This window comes from Malania oleifera, chromosome 11, assembly GCF_029873635.1.
Source record: "Malania oleifera isolate guangnan ecotype guangnan chromosome 11, ASM2987363v1, whole genome shotgun sequence".
Lineage (NCBI taxonomy): Eukaryota > Viridiplantae > Streptophyta > Magnoliopsida > Santalales > Ximeniaceae > Malania > Malania oleifera.
The window spans coordinates 6,678,565-6,690,783 of NC_080427.1; the positions used below are offsets into that span (position 1 = coordinate 6,678,565).

Genomic DNA, 12,219 nt, shown 5'->3' on the forward strand with positions numbered 1-12,219 from the left:
TTTTACTGTATTTGATGGAGTTTTCAAAACCATGCAAGAATTTCTCAAACTATGATAAAAAGAAGTGCTGTTTGTACTGAATCTTGACAGGAATAGACTAGAGGATTAAAGGAACTCACAGAGCTCAACTGGCTAGCGAATTTTCAAAAGCTGGGTGTCACTGCAAAGGGAAATCATAGTGAAGGGGGTAAAAGAAAAAGTAAAAGAAAAAAAGGGAAGAAGAAGAAAGCCTTTTACTCATTCCACATATGGGAAGAGTGGAGAACAGCAATGATTCAAACAGCAAACTCCCCATTACAGATGTCACCTTTAATAATAAGTAGTCTCCCCCACACCCCAACCCCTTTAATCATGCCCCCTCCCCATAAAGAGAAAACAAGAATAAATAAATGAAGATAAAAATCATCTCTTTAATTTCTTTTCTTTTTTTTTTTGGGGGTCAATCTCCTTTTTAAATTACTTATATTTAATCATTTCCTCTCCCGAGAGAGAGAGAGAGAGAGAGAGAGAGAGAGAGAGCTCTCTGGAATTCAACATTTTCCTACCTTATATTTTTAAACACTTACCTTGATGTGTCTTGGCGCCTAGGTCCCGTCCTCGCAGATGGAGGCTTGTGCCTTAACCGCTGTCACGCTGCTCTCCCTCACCCTCTACCTCTCTCTCCTCCCTTCTTCTCTTTCTCTCTCCGTCAACGACACCGACGCCCTCACTCGGTTCCGCCTTCAGACCGACGCCCACGGCATCTTGGCCGCCAACTGGACCACCGCCGACGCCTGCGCCGCAGGCTGGCGAGGCGTCCGCTGCATCGGCCGCCGCGTCACCGCCCTCGTCCTCCCCACCCTCGACCTCCGCGGCACCCTCGACTCGCTCGCCCTCCTCGACCAGCTCCGCGTACTCGACCTGCACGGCAACCGCCTCAACGGCACTCTCCTTCCTATTACGAACTGCTCCAATCTCAAGCTTCTCTATCTTTCTGGAAACGATTTCTCCGGCGAGATCCCGCCGGAGATCGGCTCCCTCCACCATCTCCTCCGTCTTGATCTCTCCGACAACAATCTCCGAGGCCCGATACCGGACTCTCTCTCCCGCTTGACTCGCCTCATCACCTTGCGCCTCCAGAACAATGTACTCTCCGGAGAACTCACCAATTTCTCCGATTCGCTTCCCCGCCTCAGAGAGCTCAATTTATCAAACAACGAGCTGTACGGCCGTCTCCCAGAGAATTTGCGCAGCAGATTCGGCGACCATATTTTCGCCGGCAACGAGGGTCTCTGCGGGTCTAGCCCGTTGCCGGCGTGCTCCTTCACCGACAGTCCTCCCGCCGTCGAATCGACTCCAACTGAGACGGTTCCCTCAAATCCAAGCTCATTACCCACAGCCCCAATAAATTTCAGGGACAAGAAACAACCAAGAAGGGGGCTAAGCCCCGGCGCAATTGTGGCCATTGTGATCGGAAATTCGGTATTGTTACTGGTAATAGTTTCGTTTGTTGTCGCTTATTATTGCGGGAAATACTCGAGAGAGATTGATTATAATTCGAAAGTGGGTAATGAGAATGGGAAGAAGAAAAATGGTGGAAGCTACAATAACGAGAAGAAGGTATATGCGAGCAACGGAGGCGGCGCAGACAGCGACGAGACTACGGCAACTGATAGAAGCAAACTTGTATTTTACGATCGGAGGAAGCAGTTTGAGCTGGAGGATATGCTCCGGGCATCCGCGGAAATGCTTGGGAAAGGGAGCCTGGGAACGGTTTATAAGGCAGTGCTCGACGATGGATGCACAGTGGCCGTGAAGAGGCTCAAGGACGCAAACCCCTGCGCAAGGAAGGAGTTCGAACAGTACATGGATTTAGTTGGGAAGCTCAAGTATCCTAACATCGTTCGTCTCAGAGCTTATTATTACGCCAAGGAAGAGAAGCTTCTCGTCTATGATTATCTCCCCAATGGAAGCTTGCAATACCTCTTACATGGTGGGTACAATTGAATTGAATTCATTTGAAAAACTTTGAATTTGAATTGATTTGATTTGAATCGAATCTTGATTAGGGAATCGAGGTCCGGGAAGAATTCCTCTGGACTGGACTACGAGGATCAGTTTGGTTCTGGGGGCAGCTCGCGGGCTCGCTCGGATCCACGAAGAATACGGCGCATCAAAAATCCCCCACGGCAATGTGAAATCCTCAAACGTTCTCCTCGACAAGAACGGCGTCGCCTGCATCTCCGATTTCGGTCTATCGCTGCTTCTGAACCCGATCCATGCGACGGCGAGACTGGGAGGATACCGGGCACCGGAGCAAGCAGAGACTAAAAGGCTTTCCCAAACGGCGGATGTGTACAGTTTCGGAGTCTTACTGCTGGAAGTGCTCACTGGAAGAGCTCCGTCGCAGTACCTCTCGCCGGCGCGGCCGCGCGCGGGAGAGGAGGAAGAGGGATTGGATTTGCCCAAGTGGGTCCGATCGGTGGTGAGGGACGAGTGGACGGCGGAGGTGTTCGATCAGGAGTTGCTGAGGTACAAGAACATCGAGGAGGAGCTGGTAGCGATGCTGCAGGTGGGACTGGCGTGCGCGGCGGCGCAACCGGAGAAGAGGCCGAGCATGGTGGATGTGGTGAAGATGATCGAGGAGATTCGGGTGGAGCAGTCGCCGCTGGGGGAGGACTACGACGAATCGCGGAATTCGCTTTCGCCTTCGCTCGCCACCACTGAAGATGGATTTGCTGCGGCGGTTTACTAGTTTTTGCCACTAATTAATTAGAGTGCAGCTCTGTTATTCAGTTTCTTGATTTCCTTTGAATCATTTTCGTCGTTGATCATTTGCACTTTCTCGCTGCAAATTGTCCCTTTCATTTCAGATGCTGTGGTCCTCTCTTCTATTTATTTGTTTTAAATTTTTTTGTTCTGTTGTAATATTTGTACTTCTAATTAAGATTTCCCCAATGTTGCATTTGGGTAATTGGGTGGATCTGGTGAATGTGCTTCTACTTATTCTTTCTCCTAATGTAATTTTGAAATTCAAGTCTTGCTTTCTTCCTTTGTCACCTTGGAGGTTCATTGCAACTTGACAATCCTCGAGAAATAGTTATATCTCATTTTGTATTTTTTGTACTCATTTTTTAGTAATAGAACCGGCAAAATTTAAGTGTTAGCTGTCTTTTTGAGAAAAAAAAAAAAAAAAACAGGTTCTTTAGGAGCACTTGGTCCTGCCAAAATTAGTTCATTTGTTGATGTAGAAATTAATAATAAAATAAATAGAGAGGAGCAGAAAAATAAATGAAGACGACACCGAATGTTTACGTGATTCGGATATACCTACCACAGGAGGATGAGATCAGAATTTCACAATTTAAGAGAAATTATAATCAGGATCTCACTTTGTACAAAGTATTTCTCATCAACCTTTCCTCTCATTATTTTTTTAACTCACTTCTTCTGCTTACCTTTTGCGCATTATTTCCTTTTGCATATATCTCTCTTGTCCCCCTTTTAATATTTTATAACACTTTTCCTTAGATATCACTCATATATTAACTTCTTTTGTTAAGGTCTTTAAGATGTTTTATTCCGATGAGATGGACAAATTTCTTGAATGTTGTAATTGGCAAAGTCTTGGTGAATAAATCTTCTAGATTATTACTTGATCAGATTTGTTATGCATCTATATCACAATTCTTTTGGAATTCATGTGTAGGGAAGAATTTTAGATAGATATGTTTTGTTTTATCACCCTTTATGTATCATTCTCTCGATCCTTCATACAAAACTGTTAGAATATCCTTGATTGATTGAAAATCACAATTTTCTTGGATATGATGTAGACACTCTAATTTTAACCAGACCACCCCAACGAAACCCAACAAAACAGAAGTTCACTTTGAGCTCTGAACGACCTTGAATTTTAAAATTAAGACCCTAAGAACCTGTGTTTTTCAAAAAATCGAGTCATTCCTAATTCCCTTAAAAACTTTCAAAAAAAATATAGTCTCTCAAAATCATTTTAAAGAAATTGAGTTTTCCTGATCATAATCCTAGCATAGAGTCCTTTTAGCCCCCTTCATATCTCCTTAGTTGAGTCCCCGTAGTCTCTAAACTCATTGTAGGTTCAGCTTTATGGTCCTTTAAGTTTTAATTTAAATTTCAAAACCCAAAAATTAGTTCAGTTGATTGAGCCCTTTAAGTTTCGTGAGTCCAAAAATTTTCAAATTTGGAATTGAGCTTTCAAAATCTTAAACTGTTTTGAAATTGGCTCTTAATTTTAGGACAGGTCTTGTTTGGTTATTAAAGTCATATTCACTGGTTTGTTTGTGTTCAAAAGTTGTCAACTTCCAAAGTCAAAATTAAAAAAGGCATGCATCACAATTTCATTAGGGGAGAGTGTAGAGACCCGAAAAATTTATAGCGATTAAATAATAAGAGAAAGAAAAGGGAATTTCAAAAAGGGGACTCAGCCTACGTTCGTTGATGAATTGGCAACTTGGGCTCGTCAACGTGGGCGCGTGCCTCATCTATGAGAACTTACCAAGAGGCCTGTTCCAAGATCTGAAACTCATCGACGAGGGTTAAGTGCTCGTCGACGAGGTGACATAACTTGTCAACGAGGCCACGTGGACAAGCATTCTATATAAGGCCAAAAGTCATTTTTCCTTCGAGAGAATCACATGCAGAACTCCTTCTCTCTCTCTCTAGAATTCACCCTCCTCCTCTTCTCTCTTTAATTTTCGTCCCGTTTTTTGCCGGTTTGACAATCCGAAGCCGTCACGCTACTCTTAGGAAGATTTTCTTCATATCTGCTAGAGTAGATTGTTGGTTAGGCCTATTTAGGTACCATCCCAAATTCAGGGTAAGTAGATTATTTAGATATTTTCGGTATTAGCAGGCTTATCTGAGGTGAGATTTTGTATTCTATGAGAACAAACTGGTGTTTTGTGGAATAAAATTAAGGTGTGATGTTTTCAAGGTTAGGATGTTTTTAGGACTCTGCAGGCATGGGTTGAGGACCCCAGAGAATATTTCCAAGAGTTTAGGTAAATTATAGTTCGATAAATTACGAGTATGTAAGTTTGGGGGAAATATAGTTGATTTATTGGAAATTTGTATTATTTCAGGATTTAGGGAATAGTATGTCGTGAGCGTGAGGATAAGTTGGGTGGCGAGTCTCTCAGCTAGTTAGGTAAGAGAAATATGTTATGCCAGATAAAGTAGAATCTTTTTCAATAAAGATAGTATAAGATTATGGGTATTTCCAGAATAGATATTATATAGTTATGCAAATTATAATTAATGAGTTATTAATTTGTGTGGCATGAGTAATATGAGTATAGTACTAAATTTATACAATATTACAGAATCATGAATGGTTATGCAGTTTTATAGAATTAAGATATATAGTTAATTACAGAGCAGTTTATACAATATTTATTCCAAAGCTATGACTACTAGTATTTTACAGAATTATGTATGTAACACAATTCAATAGAAAGTATAGTGTATAGTTTTACAGTGAGCGGGTTATATATAATTTACAATAATCAATTAAACAGTTTTCAGAAGACCATGATATACAGATCTCAGAGCCATAACAAATAATTATACAATTTTATAGATTAGTTATTACAGTATATGTTCAAATTAGATAGTACAGTTAGTAGAGAACAATTATTACAGTGTTATGGCTATTACAGTAGAAATAAAATCATGGTAAAAAGTAAAATATATGTATATACTATAGTATTATATATAGTATCAGACCTTGATGGACCATTACAGATCAGATTATAAAGTACGATACCGTTGCTATTTACAGTTCAGAGAACAACCACATAACTCAGATAGTATGTGGATTTTCAGTAGTTGATCATGCCTATTTTGTGGACAGGCTCCCCGTCAGTTAGGGTTGAGGACGCCGATATGAATTTCGGAGTACAGTTGACTTGTCCTGGTCGGCCAGCCAACAATAGGTCCCACTTGCAGGCCACACAACCCTATCATGAGGAGTTGAATTATGACATATAGCCATCTAGGAAAGTTTTCAGAGTTATGTATGTATTTATAGCATTCACAGAAATCAAAGATTATTTAATATAGATAAACCTATGATTGAATACATAACTCAGAAAACAATGTATTTTAAATGTCATAAATATGGATTATTGTTCAGATACTTTTTACATGATATTTTATTTACAATTTTAATTAAAAGTTATGTTGTATCTACAAACTCATATGCCACACACTCGTAATAGCTTGTTTCTTCTTACTGAGAGATGTCTCACCCCAACATTATAAATATTTCAAGTAACCTAGAGAGGCATGCAAGGCCAACTTAGAGGTAGAGGAGGCGGCTAAGTCGGCGTAGATTTGGGGTGAGTCTTGGGCTAGATAGTAGAGCCCACAGTATTTTGGAATATTTGGAAAATGATGTATATGTGTGTATGTATATACAGGCGGTCCGTAGAACTCTGGTATTGCGTATTTGAGGGTTATGTTTTCGATGTATGTTTTCCGCTACATAGGTAGAATACAGAGATCGCACAGGTTACCACGACACCTACTCTAGGCCGTGAGAGATGATAGTTGTTTTATTACAAGGTATCAGGGATTATGTTTTATAGCGTGATAAGAAAAAAAAAAAAAAAAAAAGTGGATAGAAATTTTGGATTGTTACAAGGAGCACATGTGAGAGTGACACACGCAGGCATGTAAAGAAATAAAAAGGTTACAATACAAGGGGGTAGGGGTACATTGGTATACATGTAAGGTGCAGGGAAATAATACATACATAGCTTCCAACTGGAAAATACAGGGGGTGTACAAACACATGTTGCAGTATAAGGGGAGTGGGTGTACATCAGCATACAAAATATAAAGAAATAAAAACAAATAAAAAAATACAAAATACAGAAAACTGAAATACAAAAAAATGCCAAGCCCTCCACTCTTAGGCTGCCACCTGGAACATATCACCTACGCACTAAAGAGGTGTTGACCATATAGGTCATATCCCTGTTTTGATTATGACAAATACTCATGTGTTGAATGACTATCTAGTTTATGTGCAGGAATTCTAAGTGACAGATCATAATGCATAAAGAGAAGATCAAAGATTGAAGACCTAATTTCTGTTGTATTATATTTCATATTTATTCAAAGAGTCTGTAATAGTAAATAGGTTCTCTGGTTTGTAATAATTGCATGCATTGCCTGCATGATCTAATACGTAAGCTCAAACCAAGAATAACTAAAAAGCATCTAAAAAGACTTTAGGGAACACCCTTCGGTCGACCAACACCGGATTTTTTCGGTGTCTTCAAAATTGAACCCCAAGTGACCTTAGGACACTCACCTTTGCACTTGCATGTATTAGGCACTTGAATAGGGTTTGTATGTTTCGAAGCGAGACAGAAATGCACACTTGGTGCACTTTCGGTCGACCGACCAAGGCAGTTCATTTTGCCTTGGTCGACCGAAACTGGAATGGGTCAATAGTTGACCAAGGTCCCGGTCGACCGAACCATTGCAGTTCAAAACTTCTGATCGACCGAAACCCCCTGGGGTCAAATATTTGACCATATGGTCGACTGAGACAAAAATGAACTCCAACTACCTGGTCGACCAAGGGTCCTCGGGAAAAATCCCAACGGTCTGGTCGACCAAACCAGCCAGTTCAAAATGGCCTAGTCGACCGAATCTTAAAAAATTGGGAAATCGCGCACTTTCGGTCGACCGACCATTTAGTTCAAAATCCTCCTAGTCGACCGAACCATATGACACTTGGTCGACCGAAACATTTCTGGTCAACCGAACCTCTCGGGTTGCCCTAATTTTTTCCGTAGTTAAACATTTTTTAAACAAGGTTAAAATATTTGAAATATCATTAAAACTTCTTAATAATACCAAATAGGTCCCTAACGGTCATATTTCCCCCCATGTCTATATATATGAGATCATTTGTGTAAATTAGTGGGGGATTAGCTACTTTGATTAGGGGAAAGTTCTCTGAAAACCCAAAAGCCTATACTACTCAGTTTTGAGCCTCATTCACTCATGCTTACCTTCTATTAGTGCCTACATCACTTGTAAGTGGATTGAGTGTTTGTTTCCATAGGTTTGCTCCCATTGTCTTGTTTGGTTGATATGATTTTTATTGAGAGCAAAACTTAAGTACTCTTAGGGGACTTCCTTAATAAGTCTCTCCTAAGAAAACTTTCATTTGATCTTTTGAGGTTGTATATTCATTACAATATCTTGAGAAGATCGTATAGTATTTTGGTTGCAAAATCCTTTCATAATCACTTTCAAATATCTATTGTGCTTTATACTGAAAAATATATATGAAGAGATATTTGTTCGTGTGATAGTTATTTTTGTTGCAACATTCACTCACTCATATATTTTTCTGAATATAAAGATTACACATATTTTGCAAACCAAGCACATACATCATTTGATACTTACATGCTTGAGACATCCTGCTGATTGAAATACTTGAGACTTGACATCTTTGTGTGAACTTATTGGGTGAATTTATTGTGAAACAAAAATTGCTTGTTTGACGCTCTCACGTACGCATTACACTGATAGAAAATACCTTTAAGAGTTGAACTATCTAGACCACACTGAGCTTACATATTGAATCATATTGTGATGTATGTTATTGCGTGCATTTGGGTACATATTTTCTTCACACGAAAGTACAATCATTGTACCATTTGATTATATACACATTTGTTGTATTTCTAGGTGCGGGCCTAAAGAGAGAGACTAGCCCTGGAATAGTCCCGGATTGGCTTAGACCCGGCTAGGAAAGCTAGGCGCATCGTCCTATTAAGGCGTGTAGGTTAAGGTCAGCCCTGCTAATTGACCTAGTTAAGGTTGAGGTTAGCCCTGTGCTAATTAACCTGGTTGTAATCGGTGTCGCTCCACCCTTAAGTGAGCTACTAGTGGAATCCTCGGGCTTGCGAGCTAGACGCGGAGACGTAGGCACAGTTGGTCGAATCCCAATAACATATCATGTGCCTTGTTTATATTTCTGCACTTTATATTTACCGCACATGTATGTTATGGTGTGAATGATGCGTTTGATTTAAGTTTCTCATCATACTTATCTACGCAATTGGAAATTGAACAGACAAACCCTAGGTTGTGTATATATTACCATTGGATAGATTAACCTAGGAGAAAAGTTTAAATTTCCAATTCACCCCCCTCTTAGGAATACACCAATTCTAACAATTGGTATCAGAGCCTCGTTACATTGACTTAAACATTTTTGCTAAAAGATCAAGATGGCTCACATTGGTGTATCCCCATTCGGTGAGGGATAGTCACTTTCTAGTTCTCCAGCATTTTGCGGTGTCGACTACACCATGTGGAAAGTTAAAATGACCATATTTTTAAACCTATGGACTATAGGGTTTGGCTTGTGACTGCTAAAGGAAGATGTGCACAAATAAATTAAAATGATTTTAATATGATTAGTTCTAATGTCATGGACATATTATATCTTGCGTTAGAGTCTAATATTTTTTTTGAGTTTGTGGCATGTTAGACTGCACAGGAAATCTGGGATAAACTAGAAAAGAAATATGGAGAATCCCAGGAGAAGGAGATTGTAACTCCTCCGAATGGTCCAAGCTCAAATGATCAGGAGGAGATAAATCATGAGCTAAAAATCAATAAGGAGGTATATGATTCTCACTCTCGCCTGTTTAATGATTTTGGTGATGAATGTTGTGATGTATCATATACTGAATCATCTGTTGAAAATATTGTGAATGATTCATGCAATGTTTATTATAAAAAATCTCGTGATGAATCATCTGATAGCTTATGTGATGTTTTGGTTGAAAATTCATGCACTGATTCATATAATAACTCTTGTGTTAAATTGTGTGTTGAATCATGTGCTGAATTGAATATTAAAAGCATGTTGTCGCATGAAAAACTAGAAAAGACTTTATTGAAAATGCACAAACTTCTAGTTAGAGCATCTAAGCATAAAATATTTTTGAAGAATGAGAACAAAAGAATAGCAAAACAATTAAAGGGATAATAAAATTATCATGCTATTCTTGAAAAGAAAAAATTGAGAAAATATTGAAAATTGCATGCTTAGATGAAGAAATAGATGATTTTTCCAAAACGGCTTTCAAAACTAAAAATGAGAAGAATAATCATAATAAACCTTTAAGAATTAAAAAGAAAAACATTTTCAAGAAGGGTTCAACCTTAATTCATATATCCCATAGTCTTTCCTCATCAAACAAAAAGAATTTAAATAAGCATAATTTTTCACGTATATACAAAACATGCTTATTTCATGAAGTAAAGGGGCACGCGTGGTTTAACTGTCTATTTAGAAGTGCCAAAGGCTTGAGTAAAGAAATGGAGTGGATTGTCATGAAAGCAAACCCTGTAGGTCCTAAGGAAAATTGGATTTAACTTAATATTACTTAATTATTTAATGTTTCCTTAGTTCCTAGGCTTAGGTTTAGGGGGTTATGATGACTGTACGTTTTGGAAGTGGCTTAGGTGTAAAATGTAGAAGCTTTGTATACACACCCACCTCCTAATGGACAAGGCTTCTATGCCTGGTATTTAATTCAAAATGCTTAACTCGTGCTAACATGAAAATTACAAGTTTAAGCATATTGTTGTCCATTGCACAAAATTGAGTGTTAGGGTTCCATCTTATATCATATATTACTATACCCTAAACTCACTTTTGGATATGAAAAGCTTAAATCAAAATCAAGTCATCACTCTAGGCTTAAAGCACTATTGATCATAAATGACTAATATATATTGAGTGATTCTCATAGCTATAACCAAATTAGAGGCATCCAATAGGGGATTGGTCCCTTTGAGCTTAAATTGTAAATCCTTTAATTTTGGTTTAGTCCCTTCATAGGAAATCTGTACCAAACGATGATCATATCAGGTATAGATTCATCCTTTCTCTAGATTGTATCCTTGTTCCAAATTGTGATAATATCTAAAGGATACTTTCCAATCACCAAAGAGCACTATTCACAACATTCACAAATCCTATATGCTCTTTGCCCAAGCATGGACATGATTGCTAAGCACGAAAATATTTTTGACAAATGTCCTACTTTTGAATACTCTCTTGAACTTAAATAAAATGTTTAATCTTTAAGAGTATTCATTCTTTACTTCTCACACATAAGCTCTCAAAACGTTAAGTCATATCTTTTAGAGCTTTATGTACTTAAAAATGAGTTAAATGGCTAAAATTATTTGCACTAGGTTTCAGATCTAGATTATGAAATGAAGTTTGAAAGAAATCTATGCATGATCAGTTAAATTTAATGGTCATTCTAACTCATGTCTCTCACACATGTATTAGATTCATAAGAAAAGAGGCAGACATAGGCTTAGTACACTTAAAGAAATATTTATTGTGACTGTTTGGTCCTCTAAGCTTATTCATCCAAAGCCAAGCATATATCATCAAAAATCTTAAAACACTTGGCTAAAGAACTAGAAAATGAAAAAGGCATAAATTGAATACGTGCATAACTCAGGGGGAGCATTACTCTTTATGAATATATATACATTAAATGCTCTCATGAATTTTTGTCTTTCATGCCCATATGCCTTCATATGAAAAGCACTAAATTCCTACTATTCATTATGCATTAAATGAGTATATCTTATAATGGATAGTTTATCTTTTGTATCATATGTTGATTATACTACTTGATTGCATGCCTGTGTTGAAAGCCTCCTACATGGCGGATGCAGTTGATGAGAATTGCATGCTGGTAGTGGATTATAGGTTCTCGCATGCTCAAAATACTATTTTGAATTGATTGCTTGAATCTATCATGTTTTGGTGCATAAAAATTTGGAAAATGTCCAATTTACAAACGGCATGCTGCCGTAATTTTGACAGGATTTTTCCCAAACCAAAACCTTGTGTTAAAAATGATTATGATGAAATTAACTTTAAAATATTTTTGAAAGGATGAGTGAAAACTCAAGTAGATAATTAATCTTCATCCTAACATAATCATCAATTGTTTAGAAAGGCTCAGATCCATCCCTATAGGAAGCGCATAAATTATCCATATGCATCACTTTCATTTATTGAATATCGAGGCTCTTGGGAATACCCAAAACATTATATCTAGTGCTTAAAGGCTTATGTTTTGATATGAAATGTTCTTGGGTCATGAACATTATTGCATGCCTTAATAT

At 38.3% G+C, this 12,219-nt stretch overlaps 1 protein-coding gene across 1 annotated transcript; it reads left to right on the forward strand.

Moving 5' to 3' along the window:
* The first annotated feature begins 418 nt into the window (after window positions 1-418).
* On the forward strand, window positions 419-3,016 carry LOC131168437 (leucine-rich repeat receptor-like protein kinase PXC1). Its single transcript, XM_058127858.1, has 2 exons — window positions 419-1,972; window positions 2,049-3,016. Exons 1-2 carry the CDS (start codon window positions 604-606, stop codon window positions 2,732-2,734), a joined length of 2,055 nt encoding a protein of 684 aa, XP_057983841.1. The 5' UTR covers window positions 419-603; the 3' UTR covers window positions 2,735-3,016.
* Window positions 3,017-12,219: the final 9,203 nt, after the last annotated feature.